Source organism: Peromyscus leucopus, chromosome 10, assembly GCF_004664715.2.
Source record: "Peromyscus leucopus breed LL Stock chromosome 10, UCI_PerLeu_2.1, whole genome shotgun sequence".
Taxonomy (NCBI): domain Eukaryota; kingdom Metazoa; phylum Chordata; class Mammalia; order Rodentia; family Cricetidae; genus Peromyscus; species Peromyscus leucopus.
In genome coordinates this window covers 41,875,494-41,897,572 of record NC_051071.1, presented here as the reverse complement: position 1 = coordinate 41,897,572, position 22,079 = coordinate 41,875,494, and the positions used below count along the sequence as shown (strand labels likewise).

The following is a 22,079-nucleotide window of genomic DNA, read 5'->3' as shown; positions in this document are numbered from 1 at the left end:
GAATTATTTAACGCTTTCCCTTATTTGGAAAAAAAAGGGGGGGCACTTTATAATCAAGTTGAGGTTTCCAAGCAAGCAAGCAAGCCCAAAGTCCCATGACGAGTGTTCTGCTTAGAATGAGGGAGAGGGAGATTTCACAGGCAGAAGACAATGGGATGAAAACAAGGCCAAGCTTGAAGTGATATAGCCATAAGCCAACGGAGCCAAGGGATGATGGAACCTCTGGGGCCTGGAGGAACAGAGAGAGACTCTCCCCACAGGTTTCCAGAGGGAAAGAGGCCCTAGAAGCACATTGGCTAATTCAGACATCTGGCTTCCAGGAGAGAGTAACTTTGTTGTTTGTAGGTACAAAGTCAATCACTGAATAACATTGGCCACAAAGTGGCAACAATCCAGACATTTTAATCTTATGTTAGTGAGCTTGACTACATAGAATATAATAAAAACAACATTTTCTTTTCTCTCACTCAGTGGCCAGCTCTGTTGTGCCTCTAGGTAAAATTCTAAGCTGCTCTCGTATTTCTCCCAGATATTTAAGATCATTCAAAGGCACCTGACTGTAGTTAGAGTTTTCCTGCCTTGCCCACAGTTAGGACAAATCTCTGTCACCCGCCAGTCCCACAGCCGCTCAGACCCAACCAAGTATACATAGAGACTTATATTGCTTACAAACTGTATGGCCATGGCAGGCTTCTTGCTAACTGTTCTTATAGCTTAAATTAATCCATTTCCATAAATCTATACCTTGCCGTGTGGCTTGTGGCTTACCAGTGTCTTCACATGCGGCTTGTCATGGTGGCAGCTGGTAGTTTCTCTGCCTCAGCCTTCTGCTTCCCAGAACTCTCTTCTCTCCTTGTCCCACCTACTTCTGCCTGGCCACTGGCTAATCAGTGTTTTATTTATTGACCAATCAGAGCAATTTGACATACAGACCATCCCACAGCACCTGACTGCCAGGATACCTTTCCATCTGAGCTGCAATGCTTACAATTTCTCCGCTGGATAGATATTTATAATTCCTCTTAAGCCTGTGGGCATCTGACATCCACTCTTTATGGAGTCACATTAGCCTTCCAGAGAGTTCTGTGGATGGAGTTCAAGATGGTTTCATCTGAATCCTCCCCAAATGTCCCCCAGTTGGTCTGCCCCCCACCCCCTGACTCTGTTGCCGTAACGCCAGCGTTACCAATACCCGTTCACCATGTCGAGGGGCTGCGGATTAAAAATAAGAGACAAGAGACAGCGAGTCATTCTCCACTGAATGCCGAATGCCAAATGTTGTTTATTGAAAGAAGGAGGAAACCTTAAATACAGGCTTACAGCACAATGGAGGATCCCTGGAGGGCAGAAGTTCGCCCCGGAATGTTCTACATTCTTGCATCTAAGTTGTTTACACCAAATGCAGGATACAGGAACAAAGAACCTCTGGTGATCTCTCTGTGATCCTTAGGTGAGAAGGAAACTGGCAGGGAATCTGAATAGGGAGGACATCTGGTCAAGGTCGGCAAGCAAGGCAGCAGCCACTCACAGTCGGGGGGCCGGGGCCCACATGACTCCAGAGCCTCTCACTTGTCTACTGGTGAGTTACCATTTGTCCTCACTGAGCCTTTCTGTTGGCCATTTGCAGCTACTTCACAGGTCACCTGCCTACAGGATCTGTCAGGCATGCATCAAATGCCACTTCCTAGGCTCTTCTGAGTCCAGTGGACACAATCCAAGCCATCGCATTTGGCTTGAACTGAGAAAACAGGAGCCTCCTCTCCAACCTCTGTGAGTGTTCTGGTGGATGCTCCACCTCAGCCCCTGGCATCCTGGCAGGCATCCATATACCCAAAGAGTCTGGAATGTTCTGGTGGAAGATTCACCTCAGCTCCCCTCTCCCATCTCTTTCCCCAAATCTGTACCTTCAAAGCTGGCCAAACGCGGCTCCTCCCCCAGAGAGGTTCAAGACCACTCCCACAGGGTATTTAAGCTGCATCCCAGAAAACAGACACATGATTCTTTGGTCTCTCGACCCCATCTCCTTTCTGGGGGCCAAAGAATCACTGGGAATGCTTTACCCATTAAACCAGGGCTTTTTCTAATTCGGTCTGATTTGGTTTGATTTGGATTGCTGCATCAGCAAAGAGGCTATTGGGGTGCAAAAACCTTTCAGTGAAGAAAGCAGGATGCATAGCCTGTGCACATCTCCCTAAAGAAGAGCCTCACCCTTGGTGCTGCAAGATCATCCACTATGATGATAGTCACCAGGCACCTCACTGTGGGATGCGGACATTCGGGTCACTTTGCTTAACTCAGGTATTTGTGCTATGCACATGTCTTTTTGTATTTGTGTGTGGTATGTGTGCACACATGTATGTACACGCACATGCACACAAGAGGTCAACCCAGCCTGTTGATCCTCAGGTGCCATCCACCTTGGTTTTTGATACAGAGTCTCTCACTGGCATAGAGCTTTCTAAGGCCACTATGGATCTGCCTGTCTCTGCCATCTCAACACTACAAATGGGGGTCACATACTGAGACCCTCAGGCTTCCACAGCAAGCATTTTTATCAACTGAGCTATCTCTCTAACTCCAGTTTGTATTTTTTTTTTTTTCAAATGTACTTTGAAACATTATTCTTTGAGCCCTGGGTCCAAATAAGAAGAAAAAAAAATCCTTTTGTCACTTTGATCTTAGAAACCTTGATTCTCTTTCTGGTGGCTGTGGGCAAGCTCCCTGATGGATGAAATGAGGACATGACCGCTCCTTGGTATGGCTGAGGAGAAGGGTTTTATTGTAGATACGAGGGAGAGAATAGCCAGAGACATCTGGTAGAGTCCAGAGCAGAGGGAGAAAGTAGCAGATTGAACATGGCCAGAATGTTCATGAGAGGGGCAGGGGTGGGGGAGGGAGAGCAAGAGAGGAAGAGAAGGGAGGGAGGACAGAAGAGGGGGCCAGGAAAGGGAGAAGAACCAAGAGGCCAAGGGTGGAGCCAGGAGAGAGCATGGGAACTAAGATGTCGAGATTATACAGGAAAGAGAATCTGGGGGAAAGGAAGTGAAGCTCGGGGGCTGGAGAGCTTTAGGGTCGGAGGTGGGAGTGAGAAGTGTTGAGAAAGAACCAGGACTCTACAACAGGTACTCATGATGCTGGGAGAGCCAGAGCCAACCTCTGCTTTGATATGGTAACAGGCACCTCAGCCATTTGCATTGGGGTGGGGTGGGGATGGTTCTTGGGTACCTAACACACAGGGATGGCCTTAGCTTTTCTTCACCAGCAAAATGGAGCAATGCTCAGCAATTCACCAATCACTATGAGGAGTTGAAAGGTCTGTCAAAGTGTCTCATTCCTCACTCACAAATGTTCCATGAGAGAGCTGCCTTCCTTTCTGTTCTAACCACAGGCACCCAGGCTATTTCCAAACTGCAAGGGAAGAGATAACAGAATAGAACAGTTTATAATTTAAAGATGACTTGGAAGAGAGGCCCTAACAAGGGATACATTTGCTAAAAACAGAACCCAAACTCTGCCCTCAACGTTGCTCCGTGTGAATGTTCTTGTGCGTGGGCAGCATTCCCCTTATCTAAGGTAAGAGAGGAGGGCACAGAAATTAGATTTAGATTTTTTTCTTCACTTCCACCATGCCCAACCCAGTCCTGTATAAACAAGACCAAACTGCAAAAATCCACCCACTGCTCTCTGAGACTATCTTTCTGAAAATAAAATATCCTGGGTGGACTGATAATATACCCTGAAACAAAACAAAGAAAGTATATCCAACTCACAACAGGCAATTGAGTTTCTTGTCAGTGTTTGGATAATATTTAGCCGTGACATAACCAGGGAGCCTTGTCAAGTTTGTGTACACAAGGACAGTGGAATGATGGGTGGTCCTAGTGTGATGAGCCAACGCCTGGCAGATGCAGTTAATACAACAAAACTGTCAGCCAAGCCTAAAGGCTTATTATAACCTACTGGGTGGTTTCTCTCACACTGTTTTTACTATAAAGCATTTCTTTTTTGCTGGGAAAATGGATGTGTTTGAAAAATTGGGTAGCTCTGTTCATTTCAGAAGTCAACAGGAAAAAAGTCGAGCTCTTCTATATTTGGGAGCCCCAAGTCAAGCTCTACCCTGCACAGGGTATGTATGGGACCCCAGGAGAGTTCTAAATTAATTGAAAAATGAGACAAAGAAAAGCAGGCAGAGTGGACTCAGGAAAGATTAACTTGATTCAGAGTTCCATACACACAATACCCCAGTCAAGGATGTGAAGCCTAATGTTCTTGTTTCCAAATCCCCACGAACTTTGCTCCGTACCCGTTGTTTCTCAGTGAAGGTCACTGCCCCTGGTAGTGGTTCATTCACATGGCCTCCACTTTGCCATGTTAGATCATGGGGCAGAGTGATAAGCCCATGCATGGGCCTTAGAATTAGCCAAACTTGGGTATGAAGTTAACTATGACTTGTGCTAGTACTTAGCTTGCTTGAGACTCAGTTTCCTCATAGGTAAATGGTGATCACAATAGCTCTTTTCAATGGGGCTGTTACCTGCAGTCAGAGGCCTGCTAGCAGGCTGTAAGACTAGGAGCTCCTTCCCCAGGAGGACCTTCTCTCAGGTGTGGCCTGGACCTTATGAATGAGTCCAGGTGAAACAGAAGGCAGACTGTTCATACACACCCAAGTGTGAGTGTGGGCTTTTCAAGAGTGTGACCGGAATCATACTGGAGTGCGACTTTGTGGCTTTTGAAGTTGTATTGCTTAACAGGCATAATGCATAGGCAAGTTCAACGGTTAAGTAAAGTTTAAAAATTAAGTCGGAGGTGAGATGGTTGACTTATTGCCCTGAAATCCTTTCATAAATGAAAGCGGGGGATAGTTTCTGAGATGCAGCGCTGGGGTTTAAGGACAAGAGAGAGGTGCGGAGGTTAAACTCCAACACTGGCCTAAAGCAGGTCCAGCTGCTGTTTTAACATCTGCTCTAGTTTTCTCTCTGTTGCTGTTCCCCGGGAAAACGGTCCTGGGCTGTGTAAGGAGGCTGGCTCCACCTGAGCCAATAGAAAGCCAGCCAGCTGCGTTCCTCCATGGTTTCTGCTCCAAGCCCCTGCTTGAGTTCCTGCCTTGATGTCCCTCAATGAAGGACTGTAACTTGTGAGATTAAATGGGCACTTTACTCCCCTGGGTTTCCCCTGTCAGGGTTTGCTGTTTTGTTTGTGTGTTTGTTTGTTTGTGTGTGTGTTTGGGGGAGTTGTTTTTTTTTTTTTTTTTCTTTCACAGCCCAGAACCATTTACACAGGACACAGCACCACCCATAGTGGGCTGGACCCTCCCATGTCAGTTAATAAGCAAAACAAACCCCAACAGACATGCCCTCAGGCCAATCTGATCCAAGAAATTATTGAGTTGAGAGTTTTGTTTCAGGTGACTCTAGGCTGTACCGAGAAGACAAAGTTCGGACACATCTTTACTAGATTGTAAATAGAAATCTTTTTTTGTGGTGCATTTGACATCATGATTTCCTCTTTGGAAAGGGAATATTGTCTTTGTGAGTAATCCCCCTCCCATTCTCTCTCCATCCATTTCTCTCTCTCTCTCTCTCTCTCTCTCTCTCTCTCTCTCTCTCTCTCATCTATCTATCTCTATCTCTCCCTCCTTCCCCCACTTCCTCCCCAAAGCTACAAGGAAATCTTGACTGTCAGCCTGTAAGAAACACAAACCAGATCCTGAAATAGTGGGGCTTTTTTTTTTTTTTTTTTTTTTTTTTTTTAAACCATGTCTATTTCATCCTCCGCATCTTTTCAGCCTGCCTCCTGGTTATTGTAAAGCCTTAATTAGCAAAATGCACATGGAATACTTGACAGAGAGCTTGCTCTGTAGAAAGTATGAGTTGTCTCAGGAAAAACCATATGCCGTCCATTCTCGTTGTTTGAAGAACTCGTATTTGTGAAACTACCTGCTGATTAAAAAAATATTTGTGCCAATTAACACCCATGGTGCCCTTGAAGTCTTTGTGGGAAAATGCGGAATGTCAAAAACCTTCGAGTCAATGTCCAGACTCAGCTGAGGCTAAGCAGAGGCAACGCTCCACCTTTGCTTCATCTTTCAGACTGTGAACAAGAATCTTCTTTGTGGTCCATCTGACATGGTGGCTTTCATTTTTTACCGCTGTGTGTTTTTTCATGGTGAATTTACTACTTAAAAAGCTTCAGGTGCTTGGTGCTGCTGTGCCTCCGAACACAAGACGACTGTGATGCCTTACAGTGAAAATGTGAGCGTTTGTTCAGGCCTGAGTTACAGTGCCATGACTTGGCATGAATTCAATGGTAATGATTGACAATACAAGTAAGGTGTCTCTAAATAGAAACACACAGGGGCTGTAGAGATGTCTTAGTCAGTGAAGTGCTGGTCCTTTGAACATAGGAACCTGAGGACCTATGTTCAAATCCCTAGAACCCCTGTTGGGGGAAAAAAAAACTTGGTGCAGTGGCACATACTCATAATCTGATGCTGGGAGAACAGCGACAGGAAGATACCAGAGGCTTGTTGGCCAACCAATCTGGTTGACTCAGTGACCTCCAAGTTTACTGTCTCAAAATAAAGTAAGGTGAAGAGAGATAGAGGAAGACAAGCAACATGGACCTTTGATACACACACACACACACACACACACACACACATACACACAAACACATGAGTAAGTATGCATGCATATGCATACACCGCATTCATTCACATACAAGGAAAACAAGTTTATATATTAATCAGTTGATGAAAACATGACCGGAGGACTTTGGTCTTTAAGATGTCTCAGCCTCCTAGGAACAGCAGTTTTCCACTTCAGCGCTCACACCAATTTCGTAAGAGCTGCAGTAGTAGCTGAAGTTACAGCTAGGCAAGGCCATCCCTGCAGGCCATCCCTGCAGGCCATCCAGAACCCATCTGGTCCCTGTAACCTGTGCAGCCCTTCCTGAGATACAAGTGATCTGACAAGCTTTTATTTCAGTCTCCAAATGTCCATTGCAAGTGTGGCCAGTTGGCTTTGATGATGGTCAGTGAGACGTAATTATTTTCGTGGTTGTGGGTATTGCTAATGGGAAGCATTATCCTGATGAAAGAGTTGGAAAAATTGGTTCTTGGAGAAAAGACCAACAAAATTGGTGTCATTTTCCTCAAAGAAAGAGGAAGAAGCATCACACTGGCCTTCTAAAGGCCACAGGAAGCAGGTGGGCAGCCACTGTCCGTCCCAAATTGAACTGTTAACTACAGCCAAGATTGTTCCTGCGGTTGAGATTTCCAGAAGTGTCTGTAGAGTCCTTGTTAAAGTGAGTCGTGAGCTGCTCTTTTTCTTAAAGTGACTTTTTTCCTTCTGTTGATACAAACCCAGCATGCATTTATGTTTAAAAACATAGAACGAGCACAAAAGCTGGGGAGAGCGTCAAGAGTGCTTTGCAGCACAGATGTAAGACTCCTGAGCTCGGGTCCCAGCACCTACCTTAAAAGCAGGGCGTGGGGATCTGGAAGAGATGGCTCGGGGGTTCAGAGCACTGGCTGCTCTTCCAGGGGATCGGGGTTCAATTTCCAGCATCCACGTGGCAGCTCACAACTGTCTGTAGCATCAGTTCCAGGGGATCTAATGCCCTCTTCTGACCTGTATAGATACCAGGAATACAAGGATGCACAGACACACATGCAGGCAAAGCACCCACACACAAAATAAAATGAGTTTTTAGAAAGCCATGGCCATGTGCTTACTTACCTATAAGCACTGACGGTGTAGTAGGGTAGGAGCCATTGGTGTCGTTCTGGGGTGTAGTGGGGGTAGGGACCCTTAGTGTACCTCTGGGGTGTAGTGAGGAAGGTGCCATCAGTGTAGCTCTGGGGTGTAGTGGGGAAGGAAGGGGCCATCAGTGTAGCTCTGGGGTGTAGTGGGGAAGGAAGGGGCCATCAGTGTAGCTCTGGGGTGTAGTGGGGAAGGAAGGGGCCATCAGTGTAGCTCTGGGGTGTAGTGGGGAAGGAAGGTGCCATCACTGTAGCTCTGGGGTGTAGTGGGGAAGGAAGGGGCCATCAGTGTAGCTCTGGGGTGTAGTGGAGTAGGGACCATCAGTGTACCTCTGAGTTCAGTGAGAGAACCTGTCTCAAAAGAGTAAGACAGAGGAGCCTCTGGAACTCTACCCAACATGGCGTCTAAGCGCAAGACTAAGTTATCCAAGAACCTGCTGCGCATGAAGTTCATGCAAAGGGGCCTGGACTCAGAAACCAAGAAACAGCTGGAGGAGGAGGAAAAGAAGATGATCAGCGATGAGCACTGGTACCTGGATCTGCCAGAGTTCAAGGAGAAAGAGAGTTTCATCATTGAAGAGCAGAGCTTCTCACTATGTGAAGATCTTCTCTATGGAAGGATGTCGTTCAGAGGATTTAATCCTGAAGTTGAGAAATTAATGCTTCAGATGAATTCTAAGAACAAAGCCGCGGCAGAAGAAGAGGAGACAGTGGAGGTGGATGTGTCGGATGAAGAGATGGCGAGGAGATATGAGACTTTGGTGGGAACAATTGGAAAAAAGTTTGCCAAGAAGAGGGACCGAGCCAATTACGAAGAAGATGAAAATGGAAATATAAAACCCATTAAAACAAAGAAGATGTTCTTAAAGCCCCAAGATTAAAATGGATGCCTCGGATACAGCAGATGCCTGTGAGCACAGGGGGTTTGACGTCCTCCCCGTGGCGTCTGTAGTGGTTAATGCTCCAGTGTTACCTGTAAGGAGTGTGCTGTTCTTGAGACAGATGTGTAGTGGATGTTATACATCCTTTCAATGGCATTCTTCAGGGTCTTCAAATGTGTGGGCACATGCCGCTCCTGTTTGACCTGATTTTGATCTGTGTGTGTGTACACACAGACAGGACACATGAACAGCTCTCTAGTCACTGTCCTGGAATGACTGTTGTAACCTAATTATTGCCATTGTTTCAACTACCCTTATATTTCTAACTTACTTTTTTAATCATGTCAAGCCAATTCATACATTCACTTTGGAATCAGATATTTGAGAACTTCCCAGAAGTGATTCACCAGGAGCAGACATGTCTCTCCAACTTGAAATGTCTATGTGCTGCCGGGTCTTTCTCATCTGCAGAGGTGTGGTTTTTGATTATTTAAAGCAGTCAGTTGGGTTGTTTTTCTAATATTCTGTAATAAACATCTGTTTTTGTATACCTTTCTGTTTTTTTTACACTTTGAAACAATTTTAGTCTTACTTAGTGATACAACCTTATGCAAATAATAACTTATAAGGACTAGCCATTAATTAAGACTATACTGATATGTAAGATTGAAACACAAAAGGTTTCCTTGTGTCAGTCAGGAACAGTTACCAGTTTCTTAGGGTACAGCTTGATAGAATTGAGCACTGACTAGACCTCATTCTAAGTACATCAGCACATGGAATTAGACATCTGTCTGTGTGGAGATGCATGCTGAGATTTCTGACTATTACCAGTAAAGGACTTGCCTTTCTCTGGATCTCTGTAGTCTACAACTGTTGTGACCTCAGCACTGTGAGTTATGTGTTGACTTTGCCATCCAGTCAAGAATACTCAGGTAGGCCTGTTACCAAAGAGGAATAGTGGGTCCCCTAGAAACTGACCCTAAACCAGCTGGGATTCTGCTCACTTTGAAGATACTTTCTGTACAGCAGACATTTGCAGTTTATTAAGTAGAAATAAAGATGAATTTCTTACAGCAGTGGGAAAAAAAAAAAAAGAGTAAGACAGAGAAAGATAGAGTGGAACACCCAGTATCCTTCTCTGGTCTCCTGGTGCATGCATGGGCATGCGTAATGGCACACACACCATGACATTCACCCCACACTCAACACAGATACATACATACACCAAAATAAAAGAATGATGGCGGGCAGCGGCGGTGGCGCACGCCTTTAATCCCAGCACTCGGGAGGCAGAGCTAGGAGGATCTCTGTGAGTTTGAGGCCAGCCTGGTCTACAGAGTGAGTTCCAGGACAGGCGCAAAGCTATACAGAGAAACCCTGTCTTGGAAAAAAAAAAGAATGAGTGAATAAATAAACAAAGAAGAAAAATATAAAGAAAACCTAAGTTTTCCACAAGTCTATTACTTTGAGATGAACATAGATAATCCTTTGATGAACAGTCTTCCAGGACTTTTATTCTGTATTTTTCCTCTTATGGAAGAATCCCTGAGACAGGTCCTGAAATCTTACCTGACACCATTGGTATGGGATTGTAATCCTGATTTGTTGTCATGGAAACAAATGCAAAAGATATACTAGCTAAAGATGCTGGCTGCTTCTCTTTGATGAGGGAAACTCAGAGTTACTAAAAAAAAAAAAAAAAAAAAGCTCTAGACATCCTGCTTATTTGTCCTTCTAATATCTACATGTCTTCTTTAATTAGAGGGGAACTATTTTCTTTTCATCCTAAATCAGAAAAAGGAAATTTTAAGTTGTTTTTTTTTCCCCTTGGTTGACTATTGCTGTCCTTGGACAGAAGACCCTCAAACTGTTAGGAGTGACTTAAGCTTAAAAGACTCGAACCCCCTCTGTATCATTCCCAACAACATCAGCACCAGGTGCCAGGATGGATGAGGCGAAGAATTTCCCACCTCCTGGGCGGGGATGGAGACATCACAATCCTGAACACTGTCAACAAACAGGAGGTGGGAAACATCTCTCTCTTCTATAGAAGAGGAAATGAAGGCATGGCCGGGCTGCTGGGATGTATTCACCATCACGAAGCTGGTAAATAGGAGGGTGAGGCTTTGAACCCAGCTATTCCCGACTCTAGAGTCTATGCCCACAACCATCAGCTAGATGGCCTGTCTGACAGCATCATTGAGGATATTGCATGGATAGAGACTGTAAAACTTGGGAAACCCAGAGGTTTAACTCTTGAAGACTGCTGATCTGAAGAGTAGACCCAGAAAATAGGCCTGGGAAACAAGGGAGAATTGACAATGGTACCAAGGCGGCTGGGTGTGAATAAGCCTGGTACTTCTGCTTCAAAGCCATGGAAGTGAAAACACCCCTTTCTTTCCATTTCTAGGCCCTAGAGCAGTGGTTCTCAACCTCCCTAACCCTGTGACCCTTTAACCAGTTCCTCATGTTGTGGTGACCCCACCACTCTAAAATTACTTCATTGCTACCTCATAACAAATTTTGGCTACTGTTATGGATTGTGATATAAATATCTGATATGCGATCTCCCCCCAAAGGGGACATGACTCACAAGTTGAGAACCACTGCTGCAGTTTGTCAGATGAGTTTAAAAGTATCTGCCTTACAGAGGTGCTGGTAAGGTGAGGCAATGCCTGCCTGTGCCCTGTACTCCACCATCTGGGTCTCTGGGATCCTTTTATAGCTGCCATATTCATTGCTTAAGTCACTCATGTGTGGAGTTGAGATTGCTTTTTAGAGTTCCCCAAGGCACGCACCACACGGGAGTGTCCGTAAGGAGTGTAGACTGTTATGGTTTAGATATGAAGTACATCCCCCAAAGACTCACATTTTCCTTTGCTTTGGTCTTTCGAGACAGGGTCTTCTGTAACCCAAGCTGACCCGAAGCTTGCTATATAGCCAAGGATGACTTCGATCCTTTGCTCCCATCTCCCCAGGGGCCTGGATTATAAGCGTTCGCTACCATGCCCCACTCAAGGCTCCGGTATTGATCAAAGATCACTTCCCCAGGGTGGTACTATTTTGGAAAGTTCTAGAAACTTTGAAAGGAAGGACTTGCTAAAGGAAGTAGGTCATTGGGGGAAGGTCCTTGGGAGCTGTATTATCCCTAGCCGCTTCTGGCCACACTGTCTGTTTCCTGTCTGTACAATATGAACAGCTTCTGCCACATGCTCCCAGGGTCATATTTTGTCACGTGGACCCAGAAACACAGAGCCAGGTGATCATGTACCGAACCTCTGAAACCATGAATCTTTCTTCCACTAGATTGTTTTGTTAGGTATTTTGCCACAACAGTATACAAAGGAACCAATACATAAACTGTGCTAAAGATTGTGGGCAGATGGTAAAGAAGAGCTTAGTGTATTGGTCCCCAGCAGACGGCTTACTGTTGCTTTTCCCAGCTCCCCTTGACTGTTAACCTGCCACAGGAAGAGAAGGCAAGGAAGGTACTTTAAGTTCTCTCTCTCTCTCTCTCTCTCTCTCTCTCTCTCTCTCTCTCTCTCTCTCCATCCACACACACTCAGCTTTTAGCCCCATTGCCCCTCCAATATCTCACACCCCAAGAAAATCTAAGCAAATTACTTGGGCTCTATAACACCTCTGAGTTCTCCACTCACATATGTGAGTTTGATGTACCACCAGGTAGACAAAAGCTCCCCAGTTATTCCATCAGGGCCCATGTCTGTGGGGCATTTACCCACTAACCCCACAGTTCCCCGGAGTTTTCTTGAGTGCAAGCAGCAGGAAATATTAGATAGAAGGATTTATATTGAGGAGATAAACAGATAGAAAATAAGGATAGCCTCGAGAGGGCCTGGAACCTTTTCCAATGGGCCCTGATTATCTCTGCCCCAGGGTATTTAGAGAGATGCCAAGGGGTGGAGCAAAAGACCTCCTCCCCCAGCACAGCCAAGTGCAGACCATCTCAGACACCTGCACTCAGGCCCGTGGTCCTAATCATCCTCTCTATGCGGACCTGCTGGGTAAAGCCACGAGGAACCTGAAAATAGGCTCCCACACATGTCTCCATTTTAAAACTCCCCAAACATACAAGCTCCACAAAATGACAATTATGTTCTTTGGGTTGAATGGGTCTAATTTGGTAGTTACTGTGGTTTATAGATGTCAGTTAGAGGTGTTCATGATCGAGAGACTGGAATGTTCCAGGTGGCTTACTTACTGGCTGCCAGTTGATGCTGGCTGTCTTCGGAGAGATGAGCTGGGACACCTCAGCTAGATTCCAGATTCCGTGGGGAGAAACATAACCACTTGCTTGTGCTTCCCATTCCTTCTCAACTGGGCTCTGAGAGCATCCCAGTCACTTGAACTCAGAAGCTGTCAAGAGTGTATATAGAAAATGTCTATCACATCCCCATTGGTCAAAGCTAAAGCCAGCTCATGTTGAAAGGAAAGAGGGACAAAATAGGTACACCATCATCAATCCAGCACACCCATCAGGGTTATAAATAGCAATGTTTTCCATCAAGCACCTGTTCAAAATACTTGATATATACACACCAGAATGAGATTTTCTAACGTTTCCCACTCCTCTTAGTAAAATGTGGATGCTGGAAGGTTTATAGAGAGGGGAATGCCTAGGTTGGAAAGTGCAAGCTAGGAATAGACCTTAAGTTTTACATCGATATTCAAGTCCTCTCTTGCCAAATCTTAGACTTCTAACTCTGAAACAAGGTTGTGTTTATTGGACAGCGTTCTTTACTATGGAATATTGCTTGTTCTCTCCCTCAGCCTCCAGAGGGCCAGCCTAGGGGATGGACCCCAGGTCTGTTCTGCTCACAGGTTCAGCATCTCCTGTCTCACACCCCTCTGAGCATCTCTGTGCCAGGCACCATCTCATTTTTGTTGGATGTTAAGTTTATTACATTCTGAATGCTACATTTTAAATCTGACAGGAAATCAAAAGGCAATATATTTTATGTTGCCTGTAAAAAAAGAAAAAAAAAAGTAATTGTCAGACTCTAGCTAGCCATCAAAGCCAAGCCCAAACATTGTCTAGTAGCTATAATGAAAAGGAATAAAGAGGATTCTTTTTAACTGCCTCCACTTCAGCAATAATACATTCAGAAATAACCTTGTAAACAGAGCCAAGGGAGCTAGGGAGAAAATCTACTTTGTGACCCAAGTCATCTCTGTCTAATTAAAACAATCTCATAAGTCTAGACATTGATTATTTAAATTCTTCTAAAGACAGAAAGTAATTTGGACAATAAAAATAATTAAACTTTCCAAATATGTAAGAGCAATTCTTAAGGGAGAAGCCACAGCTTCTTCCTCTGGAATATCAATAATTTCCGAGAGTAGAGTGCAGCTGGGTTTCAGGCAATTCTGAGAGCATGGAAATGGTTTCATTTGGGGCTTAAGCTATGTGGTCTCCGATGACCATCCAATGTTTTTATTCACTTTAGCTTGGCCTTCTACATGCGCAGATTTTAATGGGGGCCAACAACACCATGGGGTGATCAGTCAACTTGTTTGTGGTTTGCTCAACATAAGACTGGTGTTTTAAGTAGTTAGACCTATTGATTGCTCCCTTTGTGGTTTTTTCTATTGCTTTTATGCTCAGAAAGTGTCATTTTTATTCCAAGATTGGTTGACTAGCTGCTTACGTTTTCTCCTAGTCCTTTAGGCGTTCCTTTTGTACAGGAAACTTTTTAAAGATTTATTTTTTTTTATCTTATGTGTATGTATGTTTTGTCTGAATGTATTAATGTGCATCATGTATATGCCTGGTACCCTCATAGTCAGAAGAAGGTATCAGATACCCCTGGAACTGTAGTTAAAAATGGTTGTGAACTACTACGTGGGTGCTGTGAATCGAATCTTGGTCCTCTGGAAAAGTAGCCCTCTGTACGGGTAACTATTTGACTCAATTCCTAGAATTTATTTTATAGTATTACAGTGAGCATTAAAAATATTTTGGCTTATCAGATTTTTGATACAGTCTTTGAGTGTATGTGTTTAGAGTTCCTACCTTATCCATTTGTACATCTCTCATGGCATTAGCCAGGAAATGGATGTCCCATCTGCCTTTGCACGTAGGGCATAACCAAATAGTTCCAAGTGAAATTTCAGTTTTGTAACCTATGACAAGGCTACCATACTTCAGGAGTGCTGACCGAGATCTCATGTACTATGTTTGGCTTTGTTAGGCATAGAGTGCTGTTTTGGGTACACAGAGATGGCCTTCCGATGGAGGCTCATTAGGACTCTCCTGCACCGTAATATGTCCCTGACTGTACAATCACCAGATCTGATTCCTGTCTTTCTCAGTGAGGTCAGAGCTACCATATCCTTTAGTAATTTAGCAATTTCCGCTTCCATTTGTATGGACCAAAGAGGTCTGCAGCCAAGAACACTAATAAAAGTTGGCTGAGGTAAGGAAGAATGTATTTGTTTCCAAATAGCTACTAATGGCTCCTATATGACTTGTTGAATGATAATCCCCCCAGTAAGCTGGAAAGAACATCTTATTTTCTTCAATACAGGGAGGTTGGTTCTGTTGCTCTTGATTGTGTTTGACTGATCAACAGCCAGACCAATTGCTTGGGAAAGGAAGCGACGCAGACGCCCGCAAACCTCGTTTTGGGGCACGCCAATGAGTCTCTGCTTCCTCACCCCCACCGGTGACCGTGCCCTGGCCTTGACTGCTATTCATATCATTTAAGGTAATGTGATTTTCACATTCTGAGTCACCTCTCCAATTTTCTTCTTAAACAATACAAGCTAAGAAAGTGTCTAACCTTCTCTTCACCTCGGTCAAGCAAACGGCCTGATGGCAGTTAGAGGAGCCTGTTACTTGGTGGTTTGGGGGTCCGAGATAAAAATTTGTATGACAAGCAGAATTTTTCCATTGTTTAGATGCATAATGTAGTCTTTGTCTCTCTGTCTGGTCTGTCTGCTCTCTCTCTCTCTCTCTCTCTCTCTCTCTCTCTCTCTCTCTCTCTGTGTGTGTGTGTGTGTGTGTGTGTGTGTGTGTAACACACAACAGGAAAATTTTCACATGCAAATTCCTGCTACAAGTCTCAAACTCAAAAAAAAAGCTAAACAGTCTTAATGTGGGTATTGTAAGAAGCAGGTTCAAATCCCAGTTGGAACATTCAGCAACTGTGTGACTTTAGGCAGCAGGCTCTGCATGTAGAATGGAAGCCACACCAGAGTCAATAGAGTGTATTCATTACCACACACTGGTTGCTGTAGGAGAACAAGAAACCAGGCTCATCGAAGAAGAGAGGAAGTAAAGGAGAAAGTTTGGGGTGCTCATAACACTCATGAGAAGGGCAGGGAACTTGGAGAAATAGAAAGTAATGAAGGACCAAGAGAGGTTGGACACAGGAAACAGTCTGGCTCTCCAGATACCCATTTTGCTCCTCTGCTTCCATGGGGATTAATCCTGGTCAACTGGGTCAAGTACCAGCCACTTGGACTCCACAGGAGCCAAATTGTTCACTTCAGACAGCACTACGTTGATGCTGATCAGTCACCCCTCAGCCCCCTAGCAGCTGGAGACTGGAACTTGTTTTTCAGCTTGTGTCTATCATGTCTGAAAAGCTCTGCCTCCCTAGGCCAACTTCCAGGCTTGCCTGCAAGCCCTCCCTGCTATCTCCAGTCCCAGGTTCCTTCTACATTCATCTCTTATCTTCGCCAAGATTCCCCACTTGGAGCAAACCCCCTCCTGATCTATTCTTTAGGCTTCCAGGCTTGGGATTGGTCCACTGTTTGGGGACGGCTCCAGGCTGGACTGCTTGCTTTAGCTCTTGATATGCATGTGCCCTTCTCTAATGGATCACTTCCACCCATACCCCCACCCCTGTGCTATGGTGGATTTAACTCAATGCTAATTCTCAGGTGGTCATGTGGCTTGGAGCTGGCCAGTCAGTTATAGTTCCCTGACACTAGGAATGAGGTAGGAATTTCAGCAGTGAGAGCCAAGGATGAATAATTCAGCTTGCTGCTGGTACTTTCTGGAAAGAAGACCATCTATGAGCCTGAGTGAATACTGATCTGGAGCTCCTGGCAGCCATCTTGCTGTCAAGATAAGACTGAGACTAGAGTATACAGGAGATTAGAAGGTAGAGATGCACCAGGCGGCCGTGGTACACGCCTTTGATGCCAGCACTCAGGAGACAGGAGCAGGCACATCTCTGAATTCAAGGCTAGCCTGGTCTACATAGAGAGTTCCAGGCCAGCCAGGGCTACATAGAGAAACCCTGTCTTGAAAAATTAAAAAGAAAAAGGAGGAGGAGGTAGAGACGCTGGCTTCTAGTAGCATCCTCTGAGTCTCTGAATAAAGTCATTTTGACAGTCAGAATATAGGTAGACCTTTCAATTTTGGAAGTAATAATTTTCCTTTGCGTTCAAGGTAATTTGAGTTGATTTCTTAAAATTCAAATCTTCCTAACTACTGGCCTAGATCCCATCGAGTCCAGAATCAGAACATGGACAATGTGGGTCTTCAAGGATCACCAATGTCCGGGGTTTCTTGTGGCTTTTGTTTTTCCCAGGTCCTGCGTTGTCACTTGGGACTGTCTTGATGTAGTGAGAATTTGTGACTTTTAGCTGCCCATTATCTAATACCTTACAATTTCTGTGCAAAGGGATCTCTCTCTCTCTCTCTCTCTCTCTCTCTCTCTCTCTCTCTCTCCAATCCTTGGCTGTTATGGAAGGGACAGATGGCCCAGGTTTTGAGAATCAGTTCCTCTATCCAGAAATCAACACAAAAGCGTACAGAAAATGTTCATAGCAGAAATGACAGCTTGAATCCAGTGGTCATGGGAGCAGTGGTGTCTTAACAAGAAAGTTCAGCCCCAGGATCATCACTCAAGGATAGCAGACCTCCAGGGACAGGATATCGTCCATGGAAAATTCCTCCGTCAGAGCAAGGACATCAAAGGAGTCGGAGCCTCTCATTAGATTCTCTTGACAACAACGCTACAATTCTATATTAAGATAAGTAAGTCTAGCTTCTGGAGCTGGTGTCAGGAGTCAACACGAGAACAGTTCTTTCTGCTTATGCAGAGTTCACTAAGGTCAGATGATACTCCTGGGAAGTTGGCTTCCATGGTGACTCAGGGATCTAAGCTTCTTTAAGTGACTATCATCTTTGAACCTTTGTTCCAGGGTACCCAGCTGGAGAGGAAAATAGCATTGGATTTGACACAGTGTTTTAGGGTTCTCCAGAGAAACAGAACTAGGGAAATATGTGTATCAATCCACAAAGGTTTATTTTAAGGAATTGGTTCCTGTGACTATGAGGACTTCTATCTTATTCCCTTAAAGACTAGTATGGTAAAGGCTTGATATCTAGAGTAGCAACATTTGGACCTGGTAGGCCTTTAAGGAGGTAACTTTCTAGAAGGTCCTTGGGTCATTGAAGGGATGCACTCAGAAGAGAGTATGGGACCGGACTCCAACCCCCCACCCTGCCTCCTTCCTCCTTGATTTATGTTATTCTTCCACCATGTACCCCTACCATTGCTGCCCGGAACACTGAGATCAATAAATGATGAATCCACAACCTCCCAAACTGTGAGGCAAAGTGAGATTTTTTGATTGATTGATTGATTGATTGGGTATATATCTCAGGCATTTTTTTTTTATAGTAATGGAGAGCTCCTTGACACCCTGAATGATGGGCCAGAAGTCTGAAGACATGGAGAGGGTCAGCACCATACATTCAAATCTGAAGGCATCTCCAGGCAGAGAGCAAACTGGTGAGATCATTAGGAATCTCCTTTACGAGATTCAATCCAATTTAACTCACATTAAGCCTTGGCTTACATTCTATGCTAGATATTCTTTTTGATGATAGATAATGATGAAAATTATCAGAATAAAAAATACTGTTTTAGAGGTGTTTTTCCCAATTCTTAGTACATGGAAAGTGCTTTTAGAGAACTTTAGCACATTGATACATGTCAAGGGATCAAGGGAGTATAGAAAGCAATATATTTGGATAATAGAAAGAAGAGGATCAGAAAATGTAAGCCCTCGAGGCACAAAATGCCACCATTGCTGAGTCCCAGTTCTTAAAAGAGGGGAGGTTAATGAAAATAGCACATCTTATGACGAAGACAAATAGTTTAGAGCTATTGCCCTGCCTACTGCATTTCCTATCAGGCAAGTTACTTAACATTTCTACATCACATTTATTCTGTGCGTGTGTGCGTACACGGATACACTGACACTGGGGATTGTACCCATGGCCTTGTTGACTGTTCTTCCAGAGGACCGAAGTTTGGTTTCCAACACCCACATCAGGCAGTCAGGCAGCTCACGACCACCTGTAACGTCAGCTCCAAGGGATCTGACACTCTCTTCTGGCCTCTGAAGGCAGGCAGGCAGGCAGGCAGGCACGCACGCGCGCACACACACACACACACACACACACACACACACACACGCACGCACTCACGCACGCACGCACGCACACACACGAGGAGGGAGGGAAAGAGGGAGGGAGAGAGAGAGGAAGGGAAAGACAGAAGGGGGAGAGAGAAATATAAATATAAAGATAAATCTTTAAATGGGGATTTTAATAAATGCTCTGACAGCTGGAGTATGCAGTATATTGTAGGAGCTTAGATGTGAAAGTTCCTAAAAAAAAAAAAAATGCTCATGACCTCTGACTTCGTGTGATCACAATATTGTAAGACTACTACTATTATTGTTCATATTTTTAGGTGAGGAAGGCAAGGTCGAGGATGATTTGATGACCTGCTCAAAGTCACACCAAAAGTGACACCTCTTGGGTTTGAACTCAGGTGACCATTTCAGAGCAAACACAGTCAACTTCACAGTACACATAATGTGTAATGTAATATTCAAACACAGTACACAAGAGGGAACCGGATTTGAGATTTTATGTGTATGTGTCTCTGGGTGTGTTTACATATGTGGGTATGGATTGGTCATAAAACAGGCGATCATGAGAGTGGGGGAAGAGATCTTAAAGGAAGTGATATAGAGATCATGGTGCACTTGTATTAGGAGAGCAGAGAGGGACTAGTTGTAGGGAGAAACAGGGCAAGCTGGCAGCAGGGGCCCAGGGAAGACCAGCGTGGGAGAAGAAACAGGAAGAACAAGATGTAATGGCAGGTGCAATATGAAGATGTCCTGATGAAACCCATTAGCCTTTTCAAAAAATCATTAAAAATCAAACAATTAATTAAACTAGCCATGAAGATGTGTTGGAGTTACTTGTTCCCAATTAGAAAATTAAAAGTATGCTCCGACTTCACATCACGCAGAGAAAAGTGAACTAAAAGTGCTGAAGGTGAATCGGAGAAGACAACAGCCTTGACTGCAGGAAGGTTTTTCCCAACCATGAAATGAGACCAAAGAACTCAAGAAGACAGACAGGAGCCGCTGACACATGAATGAGGGAGAGCGCTTGTGTTTGGTAGATTAGAATGAAACGAGCTATCACAGACCGCAGAGTCCCTGTGAAATCAGGAAGTCCAAGTCACTTAGTAAAGACATGGCCACCTGATTTAGCAAGGCAGCTCATTGCAGAAAGACGTGTGGTTAATGAATATTAACAAGCTGCAAATGCTCCCAGCAGTGAAAGGAGCTGACTTACACAGCCTTGGGATTCTGGCCTCATCAAAACACGTAGAATGGATTTCCTGTAGTGTGGGCAAGCATCCTGAGGAATAGGCACTGTTGTTGTTTGTTTTTGCTCTCTTGGGGGGCCCACCACCCAGCTCCCAAATAAATCATACACAGAGGCATCTTATTACTTATAAATGCCCGGCCTTAGCTTGGCTTGTTTCTAGCCAGCTTTCCTTAACTCATTCCATCTACCTTTAGCCTCTGTGCCTTTCCTGTTCTCTTACTTCTGTAAATCTTACTCTTAATCCATGGCTTGCTGTGTAGCTGGGTGGCTGGCCCCTGGAGTTCTCCTTCTCTGGCTACTTCTTTCTTCCTCTCTCTCAGATTTCTCCTTCTATATATTCTCTCCACCTGCCAGCCCCGCCTATCCTTTCTCCTCCTTTGCTATTGGCTGTTCAGTTCTTTATTAGACCATCAGGTGTATTAGACAGGCACAGTAACACAGCTTCACAGAGTTAAACAAGTGCAATACAAACAAAAGTATACACAAAATAATATTCTACGACACACTGTATTTTAATGGCTGATACAACCTTTGGGGTGTTACTTAATGATAATATCTTTCAATACATGCACAGATGTCACCTGTGACCCAGAAATTCTGCTTGCAGAAATGGAATCTTCAGCCATACTAGCACCAACAGGTAAGGTACACAGGAAGATATTTGTTGAGCCATTATTTAGAATGATCAAAAACCGGATATGATCCAAGGCACCATCAATTAGAGTATGGTTAAATAAGTTGCTGTATAACCAAACTGTGACACTCTATGTAACACCTGGAACAAATGAGGTCATACTCTATCAATTGATCTCAAAAATGTCATAGATTTTTCTAAAATGAAAAACAGATTATTATACAGTAATACAAAAACAGTCCCAAAAGGAGTGGAAACAGATTGGACAGGGATATATATTCTTTATACATGTAGATACTAGTGTATATTTTCAAAGAAGGTTTGTGTTTAAAATGAAATACAATGCGGGGCGGTGGTGGCGCACGCCTTTAATCCTAACACTTGGGAGGCAGAGGCAGGCAGATCTTTGTGAGTTGGAGGCTAGCCTGGTCTACAGAGTGAGATTCAAGAAAGGCGCAAAGCTACACAGAGAAACCCTGTCTCGAAAAACCAAAAAAAAAGCAATAAAATATCTAAAAGGTTTGACTTTAAGGCGTTAATCGTAATTACCTCTGGAGAGCTGTACTGGGAAGGATGAGTTCCCAGAAGACAGAATGATGTCTTTTTAAATTGTATGTTATTATTTGAAAATTTTCAGTATGTATTAATTTTGTGAGAACAAAAAAAAATCATTGAGAGAAAAACAATAGCAAAAAGCAAAAGAAAAGATGGGAAACATCACCAATGTCTCCAGCTTTTACTGGCTTTCCTTTAATCTCTGTCTCTACAAGCAGACTGAATAGCAAAGACTATTTAGAAGCTGAACATGTTCCAATCAACAGGCTTGGTGGCATTTATCTAAAGTACTCAGAAAATGGGGAGATATGACTGAAAAGCCATTAACTGCTATTTTTTCCCCCTTTGGAAGAATAAAAAGAAGCCATTGGAGGATGAGAAAAGGTCATTCTGATACAAATGAAGAAAAGGGCGGACCTCGGTGTTACAGCCTAGGCCTTTTCAACTCCCCTCTTACCCTGCAAAGGCGTTAGAAACAGGCCTTGAAAGAGTTAAAGTGCACCTGCTAAGATCTTGTGAAGCTGGGTGACTGGGTGTCATAATGTCCCCTTCAGGCTTTTCAGGAAC

The 22,079-nt window shown here is 44.2% G+C and overlaps 1 protein-coding gene across 1 annotated transcript; it reads left to right on the top strand.

The window, feature by feature from the left end:
• The first annotated feature begins 8,151 nt into the window (after positions 1–8,151).
• LOC114690930 (M-phase phosphoprotein 6-like) lies at positions 8,152–9,191 on the top strand. The gene has a single exon (XM_037209330.1). The coding sequence runs from the start codon at positions 8,161–8,163 to the stop codon at positions 8,641–8,643; it is 483 nt and encodes a 160-aa protein (XP_037065225.1). The 5' UTR covers positions 8,152–8,160; the 3' UTR covers positions 8,644–9,191.
• Positions 9,192–22,079: the final 12,888 nt, after the last annotated feature.